Genomic DNA, 26,209 nt, shown 5'->3' on the forward strand with positions numbered 1-26,209 from the left:
ACTATGTAACCAAAATAAAACAAAGGAGTAAGTAGACTGTTGAGGTCTGACAAAGACTGCAAATGTCATCCATGACTCCCAATTTCACACATGTATCAAAACAGCTTCATCTTATCATTCACTATTTTTATGTGTAGTTGTTACAAATCTAAAACCTTAAAATACATTTGTGCTAATAAAATGCCATTTTAATTATTTTACATTGGGATACCAAAAATTTCATTTGACAAAATGACTCTTCTGCTAAAATGTTTCATTACCAACTGCCTATACTGTGCAAAATTAGGAAACATCAGATTATGTTACAAAATCAGAGTCTGAAAAGTAATCCATTTTTCCGGTGAAGTAATAGATTTTTAAGGAGGGTAGTTGCCAGAGATGTTAAAATGGAAAGTTGATGGGGTTAATTTTACACAGCAAAATTTGTTAGGATCTATAAGGAAAGTGAGTCAAAGTATATATGGCTCCCTGAGTTAAATTAAAATGTAACTAATTTTCAAAGTTATGCATTTTATAAAAAAAAATTAGTTCACATATTTAAAACTTCAAAACAGAATTGGCTATCCAAATGACATATTTTACAATATTGCCATCTAAGTACTTCCTTTGTGAGATGTAGTAGAAAAACAGGATTCAGAGTCAAAAGATGAATTTGAGTTCTAGTACTTAGGAAAGAAATTCCCCTTCAGGTCATTACTATGACAGAACACAACCACCTCACCAGAGTGGTGTGAGGAATGAAAGGAACAAATGGATAGTGCATGTGATGTAGCAAACTATTATAAAATGAGAGTTAATATTTTATTTTTAGGTTATATTTCCCCATCTTGGACAACATCATGGTCTTGGTTTAATAGAGGTCCTAAACAAGCAATCAGCATAAAACTCTTCTGTAGGTCTAAAGTAGTCATATCAACGTGAAGAGTCAACACTGAAACTCTTAAGCCTTTCTACATTATTCCAACGATGTTATGCAAAGGACATATGCTACTTATAAGTAAACAGATACAATCTCAATCTATTTTGACTATTTCATCACAGTATGTCATTTTTCAGAAATGAAACGTGACAATGATGTATAGAGGCTTAAAAGATTTTCTAGAAGTTTTTAATGTATTGTTTAAACTACACTATTAACAGTAAACTCTTACAAAGATGTTTTATGATTACATCATAACAAGCAATTGTTTACTGGGACAAAGAAGATATGCTAAAAGACAAATGAATTATTATAATTAAATATGCACAGCTTACTGATATTTTTCATAAAACAAAAAGACTGGGATATATCCACTGAAGTCTAGGCATTCTGCCACCACTTCTGTTACCAACTGGAGTCAAAGTTTTAAAATTCCTGTGATCTTGAATGTCTTGTTAAGTGTTAGAGGGCTTTTGTTTTTCTTTTAGCCACTAGATTTTTCAGGAAAAATTCACCTATTTAGGAAAAATGAAAATACATTAATAGCAATTTAAAGTAAATTTCAGAATAATTATACTTCAGTGTTTCCCTTTAAAGAAGACTTTTGTATTTATTGGTGTTTTTCTCTTCTCAAATCTCAATGGCAATAATTTTCTAACCTCACATATCCCCCGTATCTTTGGTCCTTTCCTCAACCATAATGCTTAGTCATTATTCTTTTTCTTTTTTTTTTTTTTTTTAATGCTATTCTTGTCTGCTTACATTCTTTTTTTTATGTATGTATGTATGTATGTATGTATGTATGGCTTTGTTGGGTCTTCGTTTCTGTGCGAGGGCTTTCTCTAGTTGTGGCAAGCGGGGGCCACTCTTCATCGCGGTGCGCGGGCCTCTCACTATCGCGGCCCCTCTCGTTGCCGAGCACAGGCTCCAGACGCGCAGGCTCAGTAATTGTGGCTCACGGGCCGAGTCGCTCCGCGGCATGTGGGATCTTCCCAGGCCAGGGCTCGAACCCGCGTCCCCTGCATTGGCAGGCAGATTCTCAACCACTGCGCCACCAGGGAAGCCCTCTTTTTCTTTTAAAAGAGCTTTTTTTTCATAAATTTATTTATTGTTCGTTTTTGGCTGCATTGGGTCTTTGTTGCTGCGCGCGGGCTTTCTCTAGTTGTGGCAAGCGGGGGCTACTCTTCATTGTGGTGCTCAGGCTTCTCATTGCGGTGGCTTCTCTTGTTGTGAAGCACGGGCTCTAAGTGCATGGGCTTCAGTAGTTGCAGCATGTGGGCTCAGTAGTTGTGGCGCACGGGCTTAGTTGCTCCGCGGCATGTGGGATGTTCCCAGACCAGGGCTCAAACCTGCGTCCCCTGCATTGGCAGGTGGATTCTTAACCACTGCGCCACCAGGGAAGTCCCTAGTCGTTATTCTTAAAAAACTTTTTCTATCACTACAATTTTTACCATTACTCTTTCTAGTAAAGAAATATTATAAAGGGTGACCCTATTGTATCTGTGGGCTGCTTCTGTGCATTTATTCCACTTCATGTGCACCATCTATTCCTCATCACCGACAAAGTACTGCTGTTGGCACAATTCATTTCAGAGAGCAATTCTGCTACATTATTAGCCTGGATCTGATGTTTATAAAACAGACCTTGCTGCAGTTGAGCAGAATGATTTGATGGCATCTCTTTAGCTTATTCCCCTCTAGGGAAGCAAGAGCTCTTCATCTATAATGGGCTTGCTTTCTCTCCACCTGCTAAGATGTGCCTGTGCACTAAGTTAGCTGCTTAGAGGGGGCACTTTCACTTTTCAGGTCATTAGGGTTCCATTTAGTCTATCACTGTTATAGCACGGCTCAAAGCTTATTGGCAGAGTTCAGCACTGCAGGCCTGACTTTATGAGGAGTCTGATGAACTTCTCTGTCATCTTAATACATAAGTAGAATTGTGATGATTGTATCTGTACACAATCACCAAGAATCCTAAGACTCATAACCTTGCCAAGTAATGGAGAGAATAATCCGTGCTGCCCCATGCCTCATCTAAATCTGGTAAGAGTAGAACCATATTATCAGATCCTAATCCATCATCTGAATCTAAGACTTTGACCTTTTACTGGTAATTTTAAAGGAATTAAAAAGTTTGTAATTCACTTCCTCATAATTGTTAGAAATTTTCCTTACCAAAAACAAAAACAAACAAAACAAAACAAAAAACAAACAAAAAAACCCAAACCAACAAAATAAAAAGTCCTTTAAAATGACATTATTCTACTTTGACCACCCTGAAAGCTGATGTTGGTCCTTTATATATATTTTTAGCTTGCCAGTAGTGCTCCTTGAAGAATAAATCACTTATCATTATTGGTTTCCAAAATTCCCACATCCTGTCAGTCAGTGTTGAATCAAATTCTTGGGTTTTATAACTAAGATAAGCTGTTGTTAGTTCATTAAAATGTCTTCAGTTTCTTTACAGGAACACACTGAATATTACTAACACCTGAACATTAATTTTTACAAATAGAATTTATGCCTAATTTTAACATATCTAGAATTTAGACTCCACTAGGTAACAGTCATTTAAAAGATCATTAATAGTATAACATGGTTTGGACATACCCAAAAAATAACTAGCTGTTTATTCTTGTAATGGCCATTACCACATGACTTTATCTCTTGAAAAAGGCTTTTAGGACTTCCCTGGTGGTGCGGCGGTTAAGAATCCTCCTGCCAATGCAGGGGACACGGGTTTGATCCCTGGTCCAGGAAGATCCCACATGCTGCGGAGCAACTAAGCCCATGCTCCACAGCTACTGAGTCTGCGCTCTAGAGCCCATGAGCCACAACTGCTGAGCCTGTGCTCTAGAGCCCGTGAGCCACAACTGCTGAGCCCACGTGCCACAACTACTGAAGCCTGTGTGCCTAGAGCCTGTGCTCTGCTACAAGAGAAGCCACAGTAATGAGAAGGCCGTGCACCGCAATGAAGAGTAGCCCCCGGTCGCCGCAACTAGAGAAAGCCTGTGTGCAGCAATGAAGACCCAATGCAGCCAAAAATAAATAAATTAATTAATAAGTTAAAATAAAAAATTGCACTGTAGATAGTAAAATTATACTAAACATTTCCATAGGGGAAATAACCTTATGGATTTTTTTTCCTGTTGCTTCTGGGAGGAAAAACACAAAGATATTAATGCAAGCAGCAATGTTGTCAAATAGATACTTACCCTTATAGAGCAAAGTTCCTAAAGATATTTCAGAAAAAAAAAATTTTTTTTTCTTCCCCACAAAAGACAACCACAGCTATTATCCTTTTAATGTGGAAAATTACGTACTAAATAGAACCATGCTCTGCAGTCTAACTTACCTGCTTTATATGAAGAACGCACCAGAGGGCCACTTGCAGTATAATGAAATCCAAGTTCATTTCCTACTTTTTCCCAGTATTTGAACTTTTCGGGAGTAATGTATTCTTCAACCTAGATTTAAAGAATTAATTCTAGATTCTAGAATTTTCCTAAATCATTTCGGTTCTATACAAAAATCTACTTGTTGGCTACTCGGTCAGAACGTAATTATAGTGAAATTAGAGAGAAGGGGAAACATTATCAATTTGGAATTATGTTAGCTATTCCAAAAGGGAAAGAAAATGAGATTATTTGTAGAGATTATATACCTGTATCATTCCTTTACTGACCAACAAGTACAATCAAAAATTAATCACACCTATTTCTATAAGATTCCTGACAGAAAAAAAAAAAAAGATTCCTGAGGACAAGACTGTGTTACTCATCCTGTATCTTCTGCTCGGCACGGTGTCTGGCACGTGGTCACTACTCAAGACATGTTTTTTGAATGAATGAATAAATGTCCAATATAGAAATAGGGAGACCTACTTTTTTTTCTTACTTCACCTCTGGCTCTCATATAATTCTAAAACAAATCACAAGATCACCAAGTGTGAATGAACACAACTTCCCAACTTAAAAATTTTTTTCCTGTAGGTCACTTAAGTTATACAATTTTGGGGGCAGCAAATGAGTGCCAGTGTAGCTGCTTTATGCAGATAATAAAATGGAAACTGGAACTTAGAAATATACATGGAACACTACACTAAAAAGCCAGTAGCTTCTTAATTTTACCTAAAGAAAATAAAGATTTAATTCAAATTACCATTAAACATTTGGCAATTTATGGTAGTTGTACCTTAAGGTGGCGCTTTGTTGGCTGCATATATTGTCCTAAAGTCAAACAGTCCACATCTGCTTCACGAAGTACTACAGGAAAAAAAGCACACGTTACATTAGCAGATGTTTTTACAATGCTAACTGTATGCATTGTTGTAAAGAGCAGCTTTTAATTATTATTTGAACTTATTACTCTTTGAACCAATAAATAACTGTAAGTTGGCCAAGGATCATCAGGTAAAATAAAAGCTTTTATATTTTAAAATTTAAGAAGCGCAAGAATCACAAAGCAAATGGATTTAATGGACTAAGGTTCAGTGAAGTCCAAAGTACACCATGTTATGTAACAATTCTATAAGTAAGCACTTCCTCAAAGGCCTGAATTCATCCTAGTCATCTTTGGATTGTCAGTGCTTGACAGAGCTCCTGGTACCTGGCTGGACTCAAAAACTGTCTAATGAGTGAATAAGAAAAGTGGACAAAATCATGTTTTTAGTTGATGAAAGGGTAAGAAATAAAATGGGATGCAAATTTCATATCCTGAGCATCCTGTACATCATTCCATAAAGTTTTAAGAAAACATACTTCCTTTCCTTTCTATGCTGCTGTTTACAACATATACTATATGTTTGTTTCTCACTGGCACTTTCACTGAGACTATGGAGAAAGCATAACAGGTCCTTCAAAGTGGGATTCCTGCTATTACTCAAATTAAACGGAGAAGAGTTTTCATTTTCAATTTCTTTACCTTTCATCATTGCATATATTTGCTCGTCATTCTCACCTAAACCCAACATTACAGATGTTTTAGAAATAACATCAGGTCGAACTTCCTTGGCATGTTTCAGTATGCGTAGAGACTGGTCAAAATTGGCCCGGGGATCACGAACTTTCCTTGAAAACAGCAAAGCTGTTGTCAGCAAGAATAACCACAAGCTCAACTAAGTACATAATTATGCAAGCAACCTGAAAGACCAGAAAAGTACATTCTGGACATCATGCTACATCATATGGTTCAATGGTAGCATTTTTGGACAAATGTCTAAGTGCTACTTTAGGAAAGAAAATCAAGCTTCACTAGGCCCCCAACTCTGTTGACTTTTCAGGCCTTTCAAGCCTGGGGCAGAGAAAATGAGAATGGAAGTAATGAATGAAGTAATTCATTTTATGAATTACTCATTGAGAAACCAGGATTCTGAAGCTGAGAATAAGTGATTAGAAGAGTAGTCAAGAGAGAAGGGGAAAAAAGTGGAAGAAAATCTCGATACTGAACAAAGAAAAAACTATTTAACCTGAACCATTTCAGAGGAATGAACTTTTATGTTCATTTCTAAAGACTAAGCTGCCCTCTGCTGGTAAGTATATAGCTTGACATCTCTTAGGTAAAAAAATACATGATTCTGGAATTTTCACTGCAAAGGATAATGTTTTTTATTTATTTATTATTTTTTAAAATTAATTAATTAATTTAATTTTTGGCTGTGTTGGGTCTTCGTTGCTGTGCATGGGCTTTCTCTAGTTGTGGTGAGCGGGGGCTACTCTTTGTTGTGGTGCACGGGCTTCTCATTGCAGTGGCTTCTCTTGTTGCGGAGCACGGGCTCTAGAGCACAGGCTCAGTAGTTGTGGGGCACGGGCTTAGTTGCTCCGCAGCCATGTCATATCTTCTGGGACCAGGGCTTGAACATGTGTCCCCTGCATTGGTAGCTGGATTCTTAACCACTGTACCACCAGTAAGTCCCGGATAATGTTTTTTAAATGAAAACAGAGAAACTGGCACCCACTGGTGGTGGTATCATGAGATATGACAGGGTTGGAACAGGCTGTGTGCTAGACTTCAACAGGGGCCAAACCACCATGGCTTAAATGGATAAGGCCCAAAGGACACGAAGCTGGTGATGTTAAATCAGCCTTCACTTGAATTCTAATGTACCTTTATTTTGTGTAACTGATTTGTTGTTATGGTTGTTATTTTTAATCAGAGACCAGTTCACAGGGAAGAGAGGAAACAAATTAATGAATTTAAAAATAATCACAGTGACTTCTCCGGTGGTCCAGTGGGTAGGACTCCATGCTCCCAATGCAGGGGGCCCAAGTTTGATCCCCGGTCGGGGAACTAGATCCCACACGCATGCCGCAATGAAGATCCCTCATGCAACAACTAAGACCAGGCACAGCCAAGATAAATAAATAAATAAATATTAAAACTCACACACACACACACACACACACACACAACTGATAATAAGGAAATTACTTTTTGGAAGTTATTTCTCCACTGAATTCAAGTCATGCTCCCTAATATATTTATGATTTAGTGGAAATCCTGGTTATTGTTTATCCTACTTCTTTCTTTAACACAGAATAATGTGTAGAACCTAATAAAATCACTATCAAATGCTTTACTAAAATAATGAAAATGAATTATTAATCTTGCCCAAAATTTTTCATTTTTCTGAAATATGAATGTACTTATTGATGTAGAATAACAATCTGTAATTATTTCTAACTACTAAAATTATTAGGAAGAGTAAGACAGCATAGTATCTACTTTTTAAAAGAGATCTGAAATACATGAGTGTACTAGGTTTTTCTTCAGCATCATTTACTGCATATATTATTGCCAAGTGGATGGTTAAAAGTCTTTTTTTAGAACTACAATCAAAGCAATTGCTCTTGAGTAAGTTTTTCTTTTTGAAAACTGTTCTTTGAAAAAAACAGCTCGATGGCACCTGCAATGATACTTTACAAAAAAGAAAAAGAAAAAAAAGATGCTCATTATGTGTGTGTGTACCAAAACATATATACACATGTATAAATATATAAGTATATATTACACTTAGATGTTTGTAATTGATACTACTAGGTGGAAATATTATGAGTGATGTTTACACTCTTTTTGTTGGCTACATTTTAAAATTTTTCTGCAATAGACATATGTTGTTTTTGTTTAAAAACAGAGTTCACTTTATAAAAGCGAATTACAAAGTTCTCCCCTGAAACAAGTGAGAAAATATAGCAGATTCTGACCCTCCAAACTTCCCAACATTACTCTGTATATGAAATCACCTCTGTAATTCTGGAACTGTTTCTACATTATGTGCATACACATCTAATCCTGACAGAGCAACTTTTTCTATTGCTTTAAGATCTCCTCGGAAATCAGGGGTGAGACATTCCACAAGGATTTTCGGATTCCTAGGGTGAAAAAGAGATAAGTATCAAACTGAGGAAAAGAGTTGACATAACTGTTGCTCAAAACAGAAGTCACCAGTACTCATTCAGTATCAGTTTCAATACGGTAAGCTTTAGAACATTGCCAAGAATAGCATGAACACACAAATGTTTATATATGAACTGTTAAATGAAAAACAAACAAAAAACCCCCCCAATAAACCAAACAAACCTATAACATCAAATAATATGCACACTGTGGTTAAAACACATCTGCATGTAAATAATGATCAGAATAAATTTTGGGATTATATAGAATTTTAAACTTTATTAAGTAGGTATTAAAAAATTGTTTAAAGGAATTAACATACAAATATGAAACATTAAATATAAAATAACCTTTGTATTTTTTTAGAAAATAAATTGGGATATCTCTTACGTGAATGCAAATATTAATTCCTTTAATTTTGCATTCTTTTAAAATTCATGAATAGTGCCCTCCTCCCTTCCTCTAGACAAATATTTCACAAGTGCTCTGAGCTTTAAAAACTATCTTCTGGGGCTTCCCTGGGCGCAGTGGTTGAGAATCTGCCTGCCAATGCAGGAGACACGGGTTTGAGCCCTGGTCTGGGAGGATCCCACATGCCGCGGAGCAACTAGGCCCATGAGCCACAGTTGCTGAGCCTGCGCGTCTGGAGCCTGTGCTCTGCAACAAGAGAGGCTGCAATAGTGAGAGGCCCGCGCACCGCGATGAAGAGTGGCCCCCACTTGCCACAACTAGAGAAAGCCCTCGCACAGAAACGAAGACCAAACACAGCCATAAATAAATAAATAAATAAATAAATAAATAAATAAATAAATAAATAAAATATATCATAAAAAAAGAGTAAAATAATATTTTAAAAAAAAACTATCTTCTGAGTTGCTGAGTCATGATCTTTGCTTAAATGAAATACAAGCTAAACATTAATCTTCCTATTTATATTCTGGCTATATTTATGCATTCAAGCATTAAAATATGAACTAGGTCATAAAGCTGTTCCCTTTGACAAGTAGTAGAAATGACTGGGAAACTAAAACTTTTTCACAAACCCAACTGCAAAGTTTTTTTTGGAGCTGTTTCCTGCGAGAACAGATGTAGAAAGGACCACATACACACCCTCCCATGGATACAAGAGATGTTGAAAGAACACGTAACTCACTGTTTTTTTAACTGCAAGTTGAGACTCATTAGTAGTTTGTGAGATCAATTTTGTGGGTGGCAAACAAAACTTTTTTTAAATGAACTATAAAAAAATAAAATAGAAAATATTGGGGGAATCGCTGAAAAAACATTTACTGAGGGTGTTAGACTAGTACTGAGCTGTAGAAAATAAGCATAGGGCTTCCCTGGTGGCGCAGTGGTTAAGAATCCGCCTGCCAATGCAGGGGACATGGGTTCGAGCCCTGGTCCAGGAAGATTCCACATGCTGTGGAGCAACTAAGCCCGTGCACCACAACTACTGAGCCTGCGCTCTAGAGCCCGCAAGCCACAACTACTGAAGCCCGCGCACCTAGAGCCCGCGCACCTAGAGCCCGTGCTCCGCAACAAGAGGAGCCACCGCAATGAGAAGTCTGCACACCGCAATGAAGAGTAGCCCCCGCTCGCCGCAACTAGAGAAAGCCCGCGCAGCAATGAAGACCCAATGCAGCCAAAAATAAATTAATTAAATAAATAAATTTAAAAAAAAAAACCTCCTTTTTAAATGCTTTTTAAATACATAGAATTTACATGTTAATAAATTGTTAGTTATGGGTAAAATTCCCAGGGCATATCAATAGTGATAAAATTTATATCAAGATTACATATTTTAACAATGTGGGAGTTTATCTCATCCTAACTTCTTCTAGATGATGGTTTATTTAAATCAGTGCTAGGAAGACTAGTTTTATACTTCTCATAAAATTACTCAAAGTTTAGACTGATACTCAAATATGAAGGAGGGGTTCTACCGACTAAAGGTCCATGAATAAGTTTGTGTCCCTACATCCCTAAAATTTCTGCGAATATGTATCTGTATGTTTGAATACGACTTTTCTGGAGAAAAGACCACATAATTTCCAGCAGATTATGAGACAGGTTTATAATCCCCACAAAAGGTTAATAACCACTACTTTAAGGTAAAGACCTAAAATAAACTGAATTTACATGGATCAACAAAAGTCCTTAAATTATACAAGCAAATGCAAAAACAAGTAAGTACCTTTCCTTTAAGAAAGACACAGTCTTTGCAAAGTGCTCAGCTCCTCCATCAGGCATATCTAGAAACAAAAGAGTCCACTGCTTAAGATGATGTCATAACTTAATAAGAGCCAATTTCTGGAAGAGGTAATGATGATGCACTAACCATCTCGATCCACAGACGTCAGGACTACATAATCCAGACCCCACTCTGCAATTGCCTTTGCAGTATTGTAGGGCTCATTGGCATCCAGTGGAGGTGGATTTCTTGCAGTCTTAACAGAACAAAATCTACAACCTCTTGTACATGTGTCACCCAACAACTAGAATAGAAACGTTACAATTTAAATCAAATAAACAGATGACTTAGAGAATGTAATGTTAAGGGAATAAAACTGCAATGAATGTATAAACTTTGATTCTGTTTTTAAGAAATTTAAAACATTCAAAGCTAAACAATACAGTTAAGGAATACAAACATATATGGTAAAACTAAAGAAAAGGAAAGGCAAGGGATAAAACCAGAGATTTCCATCATGGAGTATTCAGAATCACTCCTTCCTTCAAGAATTGACATTGCATAACTTAGATAAGCTCTCTGGTTGGCTCTGTATTATTCCAGAAGGAGCTCTATCTCATAAGAATCCCCAGTTCCTCATCTAAATAGTCTCTTGCTGATATAACTCAACAGTTTATCAGACATTCCCCAGACAAGTATGAACTTTCAGTTGCACATAATTTATATTTAACCCAATACTTCAATCTGCAAACTCCTCTGTATAAATAATATGGTAGATTGCATTGTTAATCCCATTTCTTACTCCATCATATTAAGATTATACATGCCACCCACTGCCATGCAACTTACAGGGCCCACCTACTTGGGGAGGAAATTATGTCTCTACTCCCACTCATGCTTGGCTTGGCCATGTGGCTTATTTTGGCCAATAGAATGATAGCAGCCATGACGAAGCAGAAGCCTCAAATGTGCGTGGATGGTTGGCTTGCCCTCTTGTGCTCCTTCCAACCTCCATGAAAAGAATATGCCTTGGAGAGCCACCGGTCCATGAATAAAGCTCTCTAGAGCAGACCTGAACCCAACCTACTTCCTGGAGTCCAGCTTAGCCCAGTTAAGAACAGATGAACATGGGCCAACTGAAAGTCCCATGAGGGAGAAAAATAAATGCTTATTATTTAAGGGGCAAAGTGAATAACAAGTTAAGTGAACATGAAGAACATTTCCAAAAATTAATAGAAGAGATATCTCAAGGCAGTGCATGATTAACCATCAGGTAGATGGAAGAATCAATAATAGACTTATTCAGAGAAGGGTGAGATCATAACAGGCTGGATTATTCTGTTGGGTTTTTTCCCACATTTCTCATAAACTCATATGTAACAAGAAATCTGATCAGAGATTCATAATGTACATTTGTAGGAGAAAGACACAAAACATTTCCTTTCAGTCTCTAGACTTTAGAATTTGAGGCTGGCCTTACCATGATTGTGGCAGTGGCAGTGGCATGTTCTCCGCCTCCCCAACACTCTCCAATATTGGGACATCGAGCTTCCTCACACACCTGTGGGTAAAAGGGAACTGAATACAGTCAGGTTGAAAACACTTACCAATTGAGCAAATTAGTCATCAGGCATGTTTACACTATCCATTCTTCACAGCATATTTATGAAGAAATTCACTATTCAAAAATGCTGTTAAAACTGTCGAAGTATATAGATATTAGGATTCCATTTTTAAATTAAAAACTATATGAAGGGACTTCCCTGGTGGCGCAGTGGTTAAGAATCCGCCTGCCAATGCGGGGGACACGGGTTTGAGCCCTGGTCCGGGAAGATCCCACATGCCGCGGAGCAACTAAGCCCATGCGCCACAACTACTGAGCCCAGGTGCCTAGAGCCCCGAACCCCGCCACTGCAATGAGAAGCCCGTGCACTGCAACGAAGAGTAGCCCCTGCTCGCCACAAGTAGAGAAAGCCCACACGTAGAAATGGAGACCCAATGCAGTCAAAAATAAATAAATAAATAAATAAATTTAAAACAAAACAAAACAAAACCCTATATGAATGTATATATTTTACATGTGCAAATAAAAAGGTCTGCAAGGGTATATGTTGAACAGTTAAAGTGGTGTATCAGTTAAACATTTGAGATTGCATATAGGATGCTTCACATTTAATATACCCTTTACAACAAGCATGTACTTAATTTGTAATATAAAACACACAAAAACCCGTATTCCCAAAATTGCAGAAAAAAAATTTTTTTGTTTGTACTATTAAATGAGAGGTTAAAGAATATAATTACTTTTTGTTTCTTTTGCAGGGAAAATAATCTTTAAATGTATTTCCATTACTGAGAGTAATGTATCACTAAACATCTTTATTTACTTTCCTTGCTATTTTTTTTTCCTTGCTATTTTTGATACGTATTTTATTAATTTTTAAGTTACAGATATATGGAAAAATTACGGCTTCTGGTAAAGAGGGATATTTAACCCTCTGATAACTTACTGTATGAAGATTTAAATTCCGCAATGTATTTTTCAGTTTATTGTAATTTTTCCCCATGGGAATCTCTGTCTTTAGCCATGGAGGTAGTCTTAACCTGAGGAAAGCCAAATATAACTATACATTAACAAGTATGTTCCCAATTAATCACACAGCTTTGAAGTTACTCTGCACTATTACAATTCCTAGTTAGGAATTTTCCCCCCATAATCCTGGATTAACTCTTTTAATTTCTGCCATAGGAGTAATAACAGAGAATGAAATTTAGATTTGCTCAAACCACTTTAGAAAACACCTATAACTGTGTCTAGCAGGGCACTGTGCTCATGTCTACTTTTGCAAAGGCACAGAGTAACACCATCCCAATAAAAAAATGAAGAAGCTTTTGAACATCTCATTCCCTAAAAAATAATACTGACAAAAAGTTCTATATTTGTTCAGATTAAGGAGAGATCCCACAAGTGAACTTTCTGCTCTACATTCTAGATTTTGATAGTTATTAAGTGGAAAAAAATCTAAAATTTGGAGTGAAGACTACATTTCCTCAGGTTCCCTTTGACTTCCACCCACTTGTGATCTAGAAGTTGCTAGGTAAAGTATCTCCCAATACAATTTGCTCTCTGCACTAAATTCCCTTACAATTCTTTTAAACTAAGATCATATGTACATTGACTAGGCAAAGCAACAAGTTAGATCACCAACACCCAGTAATAATGAAAAACTTATTAAAGTGTAATAGACTAGTAACAAGGTGATAATCTTTGCTCTCTGAAGAAATTTGTTGCTGGATGGAAAATGGGAGATGGTGGTGTAAGATGGCTAAGTCCTAGGAAGGGTGAAGAAAAACTGTCAGAGGGCAGAGAGAAAAGAAATAGATTCCAACAATCTCACCTAGTCACCTATTCTATCTATGTTTGTTATCACTTCTTTCTAATGATTTTTAGCTAAATTTAACAAGCTGATTAAAAATATACCCTAGGGCTTGGTTATATCTGAAAATGATGCACTATGAAGAAATGGGACATTAAAATTACCTCAAAATTTCAATTACCTTTCTCCTTTCTGGCGTTTTAAGTCTCCTTTATATTCGTCCCAGGTGCTCTTGTCTGCTAGATCACCAGATACAAAATCTTGAAGGTCTGGTCCATTCTGTAAAAATTTCTTTTTTTTATCTGGCAAGGAACTTACTTCTCTGACTGGACTGCATAAATATCTTCCAAATACCTAAACAAAGGGTTCATTATGACATTTATTTAGTGGGGTTTGGAATAACTAAGTTTTAACCTATTTTAATACCTAAAAGGAAGGGTAAAGCCCAGAGAACTGATTCAGAAATTATGTCAAACTATTTACAAGCTCTGTGTAGGAGCTGAGAATCTAAGATTAAGGAGGACCCAAGGGGAACAAACGAAACCTAAAGGAGAACGGGAGCTGACCATTTCCTGCTGGATTTAGAATAGATTTGGAAACCACTGGAACTGGCTAACATGCCACACTTTTCATGTAACCCATTTAGGTACTAAAAGTCTGTTTTTCAAGTTTAAATTGCAATAAGGGAGAAGACACCACAGCTTTGAATTTTCTATTCCTGACTTGAGTCAAGGACGTTTAAATGAAATTTGAAGTAAATTTGCTTTGGACTTTGGATAAGCATACGTGTTAAAACGTAGAGGTAGTGCTCAACTAGTTTCACAGAACTTGAAGAAGGGAAACCAAACCTAATGTTTTAATTTTCTAGGTTACATTCTGTGTTTAAAGAAGGAAGTCACTCAATATGTATTTGTTGACCATAAGAAGCCATTGGCTTCTAGATCTGAACACACACGGACAAGACAGCCAAAACACTATAAAATTCAAGAGTCAGTACTTATAAAGCAAAAGAACCTTCAAGAATTAAAAAAAAAAATACAGTGCCTATTAATGCTGCACGATTGCTATTGTACTTGCCCAGGTCTCCCGCTCGAGTCTAGAGCATAGATTTGGGTTCTAATTGCCCAAACCGGTGTCTAGTACACAAGAAGAGCTCAACACACAGTAGGAATCTGGAGTGCTCACCGCAGTGCTCCTATAACGCTTCAATAAATACAGAGTACAAATCACTGATACGCAGAAAAAAAGCTCTCAGCGCCAGCCAGAGAGACCTACAAACAAACCAGTACCAGAGACTTAACCTCGTGGGGGTGTCGGAAGAATTAAATGAGATACCACAAGAAAAATGTTTAGAACAGTACCTGGCTCGAAGTAAACACTCAGTAAGTGCTGGCATTATTGGGCGCTCTAAAGGGATGGGAGCCCCCCCCACCCCACGCCCGCACCCTGCTCGCCCCGCAGCTCACCCGGGGGCCCACGGTGCGGACCGCGCCCCCGCAGCGTAGAGACATCCCTCTCTTTTTTTTTCCAAAAGGGCCGAGCGATCACTAATTCCCGGGAAAACAAAGATGGAAATACCGTCACTCGAATTATGACCAACAACCTGAGCCACACCTGACCCTGTGGAACCTGCCCTGCTCCGCGATTGGCTGCCTTAGCCTAGTCGCGTCGCGCGCTTATGACGCCATACGCAGGACTCCTACGGACTATAAGAACGTGATGACGAAAGACGCCCTCTCTTTGCCGCATCTACTGCGAGGTGAGGTTGGTTACTGTAGTTGGTGGGCCTTGGGAATCTGAAGCCATCGGGTCAGGGAAAGCCAGCGGCGCGAGTCTGGCCCTCAGAAACCCTATCTTGGTTGTCTCCCCACGCAGCGAACGCCGTATGAATTTGGTGGCGATGGGATTCGAGCCCTGTGCTGGGCTTTTAGGCCTACCCCCACTCCTCAGCCTTGCCGGGATGGCGCCGGCTTGATGGGAGTCCCAGGGTTGCGCTGAGCGGGATTTGGCCCGTTGGGCTTATAACACCCGCCGAGGAGCTGCTCCTTCCAGGCCAGGGCGTAGTGGGGGCCGCCCTCCGTGCTGGTCCTCCCGTATCCTTCCCGGGATTTTTGCCTGCGGTCTCCGGTAGGAGTGGAGCTCCGTGCATCGTAGTTTGGTCGAAAACAGGTCCTCTGCGGCCTTCTTACTCCAAGCGTTTGTGTTTCAGAATGAAGACCATTCTCAGCAATCAGACTGTCGACATTCCAGAAAATGGTACGAGACCTGGTGTTTGCATTTTTCTTACATCTTTACTACATGCCCTATACCTTGTTGCGAGGCCTCACGAATACGTTCTCTCCTAGTCGACATTACTCTGAAGGGACGCACAGTTATTGTGAAGGGCCCCAGAGGCACCCTGCGGAGGGACTTCAATCATATCAATGTAGAACTCAGCCTCCTTGGGAAGAAAAAGAAGAGGGTGAGTTTTTGTTTCTGTTTTTTTTGACACTTCAGTTGCTTGTTTGGAAGGTTGTGATTTAAGAGCATCAGATTGGGTTGTTTTTAAAATTATGGAATTGAGGTTCAGTGTTTTAAGTTGAAGTTTGGTGTCCAGAAGCGTAACTAGTTTTGGTGGTGTTGCTTCAGTGAAATTGGAAAACCAGATTCTGAACAGAGTGGATTATAAAAGATCAGTACTAGTAGTTGTCATTCGTATCAGGTCTTAATGCTGTTACAAGCTAAGTTTATTTTTCTTCTGATTGTTTTGTAAGAATCTTAGGAACGCAGCAGTAGGTCTTTTAAACCTGGTATTTTAGTTTTCAGGGAGGGAAGTTTGATGCAGCTTGTACAAAACTTGTGTTCTGGGTTGTCATTCCTTTGTGAAGTAGTAGTGTACCTGTAATGTACAGTAACAAAAATGTTAACTGAGGGCTTTGCGGTTTAATTTTTCCTTGAAAAACGTGTGTTTTAATTTGGGCAAATACTAGAATCTAGAGTACTTACTGTGAATAAATGGACTTTTTTCCAAGCCTACTTACCACTGGAAAGAATTTTCTAAAGTTTTTGTTCTGTTACAGCTCCGGGTTGACAAATGGTGGGGGAATAGGAAGGAACTGGCCACTGTTCGCACTATCTGTAGTCATGTACAGAACATGATCAAGGGCGTTACACTGGTAAGCAGGTTAACCAGACTACTTTGTTTTGGAAGGGGAGGTTTCTCACCTGTGATTTATGTATGCAACATAAATGTCTGCTGCAGAGAATAGATTATGCATGTAATTTAGTGAGTTATGTGTACTTATTAAGTACTTGGGAAGAAGTGATCTTGGCAAATGTGTTTAATAGACATTCCTAGGTCTTAGGATTCAGTGATGTGAGTAAAGATTGAGTGATAAATAAGAGTAAAGACCAGATGGTCTTAATAGTATGCTGATGGTGTTTTTTCCACACAAAATAGGACTCACCTTCAGCGTGCTTTTTTTTTTTTATATTAAAAAATGTAACATACAGGGTAGGCTTTGGTTTCTTGTTTTATGCCTGTCACCACCAGGACCTCTTGTAGGGATAGAAAAAGGTGGACCTAATTTCTGAGCTCCCTGTCCATTTCCTTAAAAACATACCAGGTTAGGTTCCTTGAGGGCGGGGGGCCTGTCTTGGTGTCATCAGTTCTTGTGACCTGGCGTACCTTAGTAACTCAGTATGTTAGCTTGATGTCCAAGATGAAGGGCTTTGGGGTTCTTCTTTTTTTTTTTTTTTTTTTTTTTTTTAAAGGATTTTCTTATTTATTTATTTATTTATTTATTTATTTTTGGCTGTGTTGGGTCTTCGGTTCGCGCGAGGGCTTTCTCCAGCTGCGGCAAGCGGGGGCCACTCTTCATCGCGGTGCGCGGGCCTCTCTCCATCGCGGCCCCTCCCGTCGCGGGGCACAGGCTCCAGACGCGCAGGCTCAGCAATTGCGGCTCACGGGCCCAGCCGCTCCGCGGCATGTGGGATCTTCCCAGACCAGGGCTCGAACCCGTGTCCCCTGCATTAGCAGGCAGACCCCCAACCACTGCGCCACCAGGGAAGCCCTGGGGTTCTTCTTTAATGGGAAACTAGCATTGTTTACCGTGGGCATAGCAGGTGGTAAAATACATGCTTCCTTAAGGAGCTTCACAGTCCAGTGAGGAGATACAGAAACACATGTTTGTGTAAGATTGTTGTAAGGCTTGGTATAGGTGATAACATTTTACAAAACCTTGACAATGAGTGGTGTGTGAGAACTGTTTCAGTTTCCTTTGTCAGGAAGGAGGAAATTTTCCTCTAAAGTTTCCATTGGTAATTTCTAGAGATTTGGTCATCCTTTTCTAGGTGCAGGGAGGGAGACAGCCCTGACAAATATGTAAATGTTCCTTATAAAAGGGCAACTCATACTTGGTTTTCAGAGAAAAACTGGAAATCCTTTCAAATTTCTCAGCATTGCTAATTGTTTGTTTATTTAACCTAGGGCTTCCGTTACAAGATGAGGTCTGTGTATGCTCACTTCCCCATCAACGTTGTTATTCAGGAGACTGGTTCTCTTGTTGAAATCCGAAATTTTTTGGGTGAAAAGTACATCCGCAGGGTTCGGATGAGGCCAGGTATGGTTAAGAAATTTTCTTTCTACTTGTGAAGGCTGGTATTTTGGGGTAGCTATAAATGAGACCAGATTTATTTCAGAATTATCCAGTTTGGTTATGGTTTTGTACCATATTTATACCAGTTGTGGTTCCTGAAGGCTTACATTTGGGGTAGTTTGCAGGCCATGGGAGCTGTGATTGGTTTTGCAAACTGAAATCCAAAAAAAGACCATTTGAATAGAGGTTAATACCTAGATTTCCTAGTTTCAAGTCTCAGCTCTCACTGTCAACCTTGGGCAGATTACCTCTATTAGCTCATTTTACTCATCTGTAAAATTGGGAACATCTCATGATTAAATGACTTGAATTTGAAATGCATTTTAAAAATAGTTCTTGTCTGATGCATAGTTAACACTGAAACATTAGAAAGTTTTAAAACTTAGTGCTCTCGATGCTGTTTGATTCTGTTGAATTGGGTGGGTGTGGGAAGAAGGGATTGTACCTATTAATGGCTCTACAAAAATATATGATAGTTGCTATGGTCAGCAATACTTAATGAGAACCCTTAGGTGAAAAATGAGCTTTGAGGAATACCAAATATACAGTAAAAGTAAGACTGGATACAAATCTTTGTACAGCTAAATCCTACTAGCTGAATACCTTTTTCTTATACTCCTTAATTGAATCATAGTCTGTAATCAGTCTGGGACAGATGCATTCAAGCAGGAATACAAGATTGGCCCAGATAATACAGATTCTGTTACAAAACAATTTCTTTTGGTGTGTGGAATTTTAAATGGAATAAATTGCTACTTAATTTAAATATTTTAAATATGCTACAAATTTTATGTTGACACTATGCACATGCTCTCTTACCTTTTTAGGTGTTGCTTGTTCAGTATCTCAAGCCCAGAAAGATGAGTTGATTCTTGAAGGAAATGACATTGAACTTGTGTCAAATTCAGGTTTGTATGTTTACTGTGCTTGATTGTGCCCATAAAATCTTACCTAGATCTTGTAGTTGAATATCTGGTATATGTTCTTTTAGTGAGCTTTTTTCTTTTTTTTTTCATCCGTTTATTTTACTTACAGTGTTCTATGGGGAGTTTGTAAAGACACTGGTCAGTCAATTAAAAACACACCTAGGAACTCTGTGTACAGAAAAACAATTAGACATGTGAAGGCACAAAAGAAACAAGACTCAAGTACATTGGATATTAATAGGGACAAAAGGACTCAAGTGTAATTTGTTATACCTCTAATAGAGCAATCAAACATAAGTAACTGTAAATAAATTACGGGGAAGGAGAGAGAAAGCAGAACAATGAGATAGACAAAAAGATTGGTGAGTTTTTTTAAATGGTGGGACTCTAATAAACTATCCCAAAGATACTTGGGTTTTAAGTATATAGCACGTAATAAAATACTTGCTTATGATGGGTTTGGCTGATAAAATAATTGCCTTATCTTTTTCACTCTTACAGCTGCTTTGATTCAGCAAGCCACAACAGTTAAAAACAAGGATATCAGAAAATTTTTGGATGGTATCTATGTTTCTGAAAAAGGAACAGTTCAGCAGGCTGATGAATAAGATCTGAGGTAGGTTCTTGTAATGTCCATATAAATTTTATTAACTGCTTTAGTTGGGGGTCTTAATTGATTAAGAGACTTAAACTGGAGGTGTAGCAAAGGTAGAAAATGGAGAGCTGCATTCTGGAACACAGTAAATTTGGCAGAATAAGAGAGTTGACACGTTTTTACTATGAACTAGTAAGTCATAGTCTTAAAGTATGTTTTAGATGATTCAGAGTAGAACTTTTCTGGGCAAGGATATTGATGGAGATTTACTGACATTTTCATTTCTTTTTACAGTGATCCAGTTACAGAAACTGCAAGAGGCCAGACTCATATGTGATATTTTAAAAACGAATAAAAGCTCTTTTGACTTGGGACTTTTTCTTAAATTGATTATTCTTTCCAACTATTTGGCCAGTAAGCAGCTAAGTAAATTCTAGTGTGCTAAGAACAATAACAGAAGGAATAGGAGGGTTTTTTAAAGTAAGACTTAATGGGAGAAGTGGTTTGAAGGAATAGCAAGGGTATTTCAGGCAAGAGGAATATGGGTACCAGTGACAGGCGACACTGTGGTTGTTCATTATTGGATGAAGAACTTTGGGAGATGTCCTGAAGGTATGTGTAATTTCGCAGAGGCACGAATTTGAATATTTGTGAGGGCAAGTGCCTGAGTCACAGTAACTTTGTGTGAAAAAGCAGCTGAGAAGTGATATTAGAAGATGGAGTTAATTTATATTCATGATAAACATGGTTGCTGTGGCCCAAGGTTCTTTGTTTTAGCGTAATTTCAGCCATTTACTCCTGTGTCCTAGTCCTTGATATCTAAAAAAAACTTATAACCCTTCCATAGTCTCTTCATTCCATGTGTCATGCTTTAGATACACTACCATACTAGACTATCTTAACTCAATAGGATTGCCTCTAAATCTCTTCCTTGATAGAAACTCCAACTTTATGATTTCTCAGGCAAAACTTAACATTCAAGTTTGATTTCTCTTACATCCTGTGTGTCTAGTCTGTTAGAAAAATCTGTGGGCTGTGCCTTCAAAGTAAGGTATGTTCAGGAACTAAGCAAGAAAAAATAAAACCCATTTGGAACATAAGGATTTTAAAAGATCTTCATTTAGATAAATGAAATTAATTTTTATATTGAGTTAATAATCTTTGGTTTGATAATGGTTAAGTATTTAAGAAATGGATGAAATTGTAAATGTAAGTTTTGCTTTGAAATATTTTAGATGAGGTTTGAGGTAGGCATTGGATGGGGTTCTAGGTCTAGGGTTTCAATACATTGATATTTGTTGAAGCTGAATGATGGGGATTCACTATACTTATTCCTATTTGCATAAAGTTTTGAAATTTTTCACAATTAGAAGATGAAGCCAAAACCCTTTAAACTGATCCACCCTTGCTCCTCCCTCCCCCATCTGTTCTCAGCAGTAGCCAGAATGCATTTTTCAAACTCCCTTGTAACCTTTCTGACTACACTGACTGAGTTGACCTTCCTGCTCCTCAATACCACTGCCTTAAAGCCTTCAAGTTGTCTTTCCCTTTGGAGTGACAGGTTATCTTCAAGTCTATAGTCCAGTGTTTTCAGTGAAGCTTACGTTGACCATCCTATTAATTGTGCTCATTCCTCATGCCCATCCTAGCATACCCTTACCCTGCTTCACTTGTTTTTGTCCATAGTATTTATAATGTAATATTAATAGTTTACTTTGTTGTGTATTGATTGTATGCTTTTTTCCTGCTAGAGTCTAACCTTCATGAGGATGTGGTCTTTTCTACACTGGGATATTCCAAGTAAAGAACCTGGAAAAATGTCTGGCACTTAGCTGTTTGCTGAGTGAATGGTTCCCAGATTGCCAGGGAGATTCAAGTTATGCAGATTCAGTAATAGTAATGGGACTAGAAAGATGTTTTGGAAGGTGTTGACAGAATTTGAGGGTTGAGGAAGTAATTTCCAAGTGGCAATATTGCAGAGGGATAGAGGTGTTACTGTTGAAGAGTGTCAGCATATAGGCGGTAGTAGCAGCTGTGGGAGTAAGTGTGATGCTCTCCAAGAGTGAAGTGGGTGGTATGAGACCTTCACAGCGTAACTATTGCAGTCTGGTTGAAGCTAAGGAGTTATTTCCATTCAGTAACTTGGATGTGGTAAATGAAAGTCTAGTTCTCCCCAGGGAAGACCTCCACGTTTTTCTGTGTTTACTATGGATAAGCACGTGTGTGTGTTTTCAGTTTTGAGGTGTAGGAGTCCACGTTGTATAATCAGAAAACATACTCAGGAGTAAGTTACCCAGTTGGCACACAGTTTGGGAGGATGGGGGAGGCAGTGTTGGGGCAGAACACCAAACCCATTCACATTCCACAGTTCTTAAAACTGACCAGATTGTTAGTTGAATATAAATAATCAGCATAAACCGGTTTATTTGGAATAAATTACATCGAGAATTAAACACCTAGTCACAATGTACTGACCTCATTTTCCAGAGGCTCTTTAAACACCATAGTTGTGATATTTCCATATATATTAGACTTTTTAGTGAAAGGTTTGTTACATTGAATACAACAGTAATGTTACAATATACAAAGTAACACAAGCCACATTTTAAGATGATTTTCTTCCAAGTCTCAGAAAAGCTTAAATTTAAAGATCTTACCCTGTCAAAAGCTATCAACAGTTCCTAATCGACCCTTTATGATTTTAAAATGAGTTTAAGAAAAACTTGAATAGTAAATATAATTGATCATGAGCCAGATTTAAATGTTTACCTAGGGACTCTTGTATGATGATGGCTTAAACCAGTGGTTAAGACTGTGCTTCCACTTCAGGGGGCGGTGGGTTTGATCCCTGGTTGGGGAACTAAGATTCCCATATGGTGTGGCCAAAAAATAAGTTTAAAAAGAAAAAAAAAAAAAAAAAGTTCCCAAGTGGCAAAAAAAAAAAGGTAAGCATTGGGTTAGGGACTTTACTATTTGCAAGAATTTATGGCAAGGCAACAAGTTTAAAAAAGGGGGTCATAAGTCTTAAGCACTAAATGTAAAGACATAAAATAATGCTGTTTAGTGGACTAAACAAACCATGAGTACAAGATACTTTAATCAAAACACAAAGTAGAGACCATAAAAGCAAAATCTTAATTCTAAAGCTTTGTTATTCCTATGACTGAATATGCATTTCTTTTTCAAAACCTTGGACGTTAGAGGTTAAAGAGTTGATGAGTTGCTCAACTGATAATCCGTAAAATTAAAATAATTGACTAGTTATTGTAATTGTGTATAGCCTCAAGCCCAATAACTAAGTGGTTCTCAAAAAAAATACAAAAAATTCCTTGGAAAACATAACCTAAAATCTGCTAAGTTTGAAGGAGGGGTGCAGTTGGAACAAGGAGAATAGAAGAACACATTTGCCAAATTTTACTATTTGAATTTGGCCAGCCAGATAGCAAATTGATGTCTCATCACTTTTGCATTTGTTTGAATTGACCAATTGTGTAATCTGTATCTTTGAAACTTAATGCTATTATCAATTAGTATCTCAGTTGTGTAGGAAATAAGAGCTTTCCTTTATCTTTTTTTTAGATTTATTATATTTACTTATTTTGGGCTGCGTTTGGTCTTCGTTTTTTTTTTTTTTAATTTTTATTTATTTATTTTTGGCTGTGTTGGGTCTTCGTTTCTGTGTGAGGGCTTTCTCTAGTTGCGGCAAGCAGGGGCCACTCTTCATCGCGGTGCGTGGGCCTCCCACTGTCGCGGCCTCTCGTGTTGCGGAGCACAAGCTCCAGATGCGCAGGCTCAGTAGTTGTGGCTCACGGGCCTAGTTGTTCCGCGGCATGTGGGATCTTCCCAGACCAGGGCTCAAACCCGTGTCCCCTGCATTGGCAGGCAGATTCTCAACCGCTGCGCCACCAGGGAAGCCCGGTTGTTTTTTGTTTTGTTTTAATGAGTGCTCCTTTTTTTAAAATTATTTATTTTTTTGGCTGCGTTGGGTCTTTGTTGTGCGTGAACTTTCTCTAGTTGGCGGCGAGCGGGGGCTACTCTTCGTTGTGGTGCTCGGGCTTCTCATTGCAGTGGCTTCTCATTGCGGAGCACAGACTCTAGGCGCGTGGGCTTTAGAAGGCAGGCTCAGTAGTTGTGGCACACGGGCTTAGTTGCTCTGCAGCATGTGGGATCTTCCCAGACCAGGGCTTGAGCCTGTGTCCCCTGCATTGGCAGGTGGATTCTTCACCACTGCACCACCAGGGAGGTCCCTCCTTTGACTCTTAAAGTCAAAATTCCAGGAGAGTAGACAATGGTTAGTTATTTAAATACTGACTCGCCTAAAGAAAGAATGGGTATAAATGGGTTTAGATTCAGTTTATCTTCCAACATTGAGAATACAGTGAATGAATATTAAGCATAGAGTTCAAGAAAGTCAAACTGCAAATTCAGGTTTAAGAATTTACTTAATCCTAGTTTCAAAAGTTGCAATGTAAGAATAGTTTCAACTCATGCAGACCACCAACGTTCTGAATTGTGTCCAAAGAGACACAGTTGAGAGGTCCAGATATGGCTGCAGTCTACACCTTGAGAGGTCTATATGCATGTGTCATAACAGTGAAGCACTTCAGGGGAGAGAGCAAGTCTTATGGGATAAATGGTCCTTCGGTAACTTGATAATTAAAAACTTTTCGTCTTTTTAATTTTCCTAAGTATGCTACATCTTGTCACCTTAGAAAATTCAAGTGAGGAATAATGTCAATTTGTCTAAAGAAGTTGCTGTGCGTGTACGGTGAGGTTGAGTGACTTCCCTGTCATCACAGGCAGTTGGGTCTAGCTCTCTTTAATCTTAGTCATCTGATCTTGAACATGAGAGAGTTTTGGAAATTAAATGTTATTTTTAAAAAATCATCTGGAAAAAGAGACCTCATAAAATTAGATGTTTTGTGAGTGCTTAATAATTTTAATTTTTATTGAGAAAAACTAAGGGATTGATGTGCTACAGTCTATACTGTAACTGGCTATAGACAAGCACTACTTACCCTATTTTTTCTTTCCATTTGAGAAACATCCTGACCAAAGGGGAAAGCACCTTGTTAGAAGTGACAGAATTTATCACTGACTATCCCATGTTACGAGTTAAATCTCTGCTATGGAGTCTTAACAAAGTTGCACTATTTTCAAAACAATTTCTTTTATCATAAGTAGCTATTGGTATTAATAGAAAAAAACTGCAGAATAATGATAGGAAACAGCTCATCAAACTCCATGAAACAATGTATCAGGTAATCCTCATACCTTACCGTCTAGGGAAGCCTTTACCTTAGATCCAAGAACTGAATTCACTGATGTTAACACCTAAGGGAAAATTTGAACCACACAGTGGAGACATCTATTGTCATTACCTTGGCTATCACTAATATCTCAAAACTGTCGTTTTTCTACAATATAGGTGTATCTTCTGTAAGTTACCAGTATATGGAACTGGAGTGAATTTTTAAACTTTTCCATCATGCAGATAAATATTGTAGGATCAGCTTAGCTAAGAACTCTTGTGGCCTTTTTTTAATGGTATGTGTTGTAAGTTCTTTGCTTTCCAAAATTTTCTTCTCTTTAGCTTATGAAAAACGGTAATTGATAAAAGTAGAACCAGGGTAGAGAAGAAACAACATCCAAAGAATATCAGCGGTTTCTTCTGCACAAGAAGTAAGCAGACAATACACTCTGTGTTTCTTTGAGTCTGACTGCATCTAGGACTACTGTTCTCAGAAAGGAAGCCATTGTTGCTGATGAGTTCGTTGTAAAACTGGATTGAGGATTTAGCTTTGAAATCAGATGTGAAGAATCCAAATCTGGGTCTAGATTTTTCTTCAGTCAGTTTGAATACATAATAGCCTTTGATTTTGATTTTATCAATCAAGTATGCTGAAAAATATCAGAAATGAACGTTATTAATCACAAGTGGACTATAAAATATCTTTGAATAAGAATTTAGTTTTCATTGAAACAATCTGAAACTCGTGCCCATAAAATGTGATTTTCATTAAAGGTTTTTTTGACATTCTTTTGATTGATCTTAAGATGAAAATATGTGTAATGCTATAACTTTAAAAAGAAATTTGAAGTAAAACTTTGATCTATAATAATACAAAAACACCTGGAGGAAAAGCAGATTTAAGAATTGGAGCCATGA

General features: G+C 38.0%; 3 protein-coding genes across 8 annotated transcripts in view; 1 reads left to right on the plus strand and 2 right to left on the minus strand.

Annotated features, from left to right (window-relative positions):
- Positions 1–1,092: 1,092 nt before the first annotated feature.
- On the minus strand, positions 1,093–15,520 carry LIAS (lipoic acid synthetase). 5 transcript variants are annotated; one of them, XM_007178808.2, is made up of 11 exons: positions 15,349–15,520; positions 14,064–14,236; positions 13,016–13,109; positions 11,986–12,066; positions 10,653–10,809; positions 10,509–10,566; positions 8,161–8,289; positions 5,879–5,988; positions 5,114–5,184; positions 4,275–4,386; positions 1,093–1,434 (listed from the first exon to the last, which is right to left on the minus strand). In XM_007178808.2, exons 1-11 carry the CDS (start codon positions 15,391–15,393, stop codon positions 1,382–1,384), a joined length of 1,083 nt encoding a protein of 360 aa, XP_007178870.1. In that variant the 5' UTR covers positions 15,394–15,520; the 3' UTR covers positions 1,093–1,381. The 5 variants fall into 5 exon arrangements, with proteins under 5 accessions (XP_007178870.1, XP_007178869.1, XP_057402662.1 ...); XM_007178807.2 differs by having other exon boundaries at positions 5,843–5,988; XM_057546679.1 differs by lacking the exon at positions 8,161–8,289.
- Positions 15,521–15,635: 115 nt separating this feature from the next.
- RPL9 (ribosomal protein L9) lies at positions 15,636–20,414 on the plus strand. 2 transcript variants are annotated; one of them, XM_057546680.1, is made up of 8 exons: positions 15,636–15,646; positions 16,092–16,138; positions 16,228–16,343; positions 16,942–17,037; positions 18,351–18,483; positions 19,347–19,427; positions 19,947–20,061; positions 20,335–20,414. In XM_057546680.1, exons 2-7 carry the CDS (start codon positions 16,093–16,095, stop codon positions 20,051–20,053), a joined length of 579 nt encoding a protein of 192 aa, XP_057402663.1. In that variant the 5' UTR covers positions 15,636–15,646; position 16,092; the 3' UTR covers positions 20,054–20,061; positions 20,335–20,414. The 2 variants fall into 2 exon arrangements, with proteins under 2 accessions (XP_057402663.1, XP_007178873.2); XM_007178811.2 differs by lacking the exons at positions 15,636–15,646; positions 16,942–17,037.
- Positions 20,415–25,438: 5,024 nt separating this feature from the next.
- The window catches only part of KLB (klotho beta), a 34,981-nt gene continuing 34,210 nt past the window's right edge, over positions 25,439–26,209 (minus strand). Inside the window, 1 exon segment of the mRNA XM_007178812.2 lies at positions 25,439–25,941. Coding sequence (XP_007178874.1) covers positions 25,559–25,941 — 383 coding nt within the window. The 3' untranslated portion in view covers positions 25,439–25,558.

Source organism: Balaenoptera acutorostrata, chromosome 5 (genome assembly GCF_949987535.1).
Source record: "Balaenoptera acutorostrata chromosome 5, mBalAcu1.1, whole genome shotgun sequence".
Classification (NCBI taxonomy): Eukaryota; Metazoa; Chordata; class Mammalia; order Artiodactyla; family Balaenopteridae; genus Balaenoptera; species Balaenoptera acutorostrata.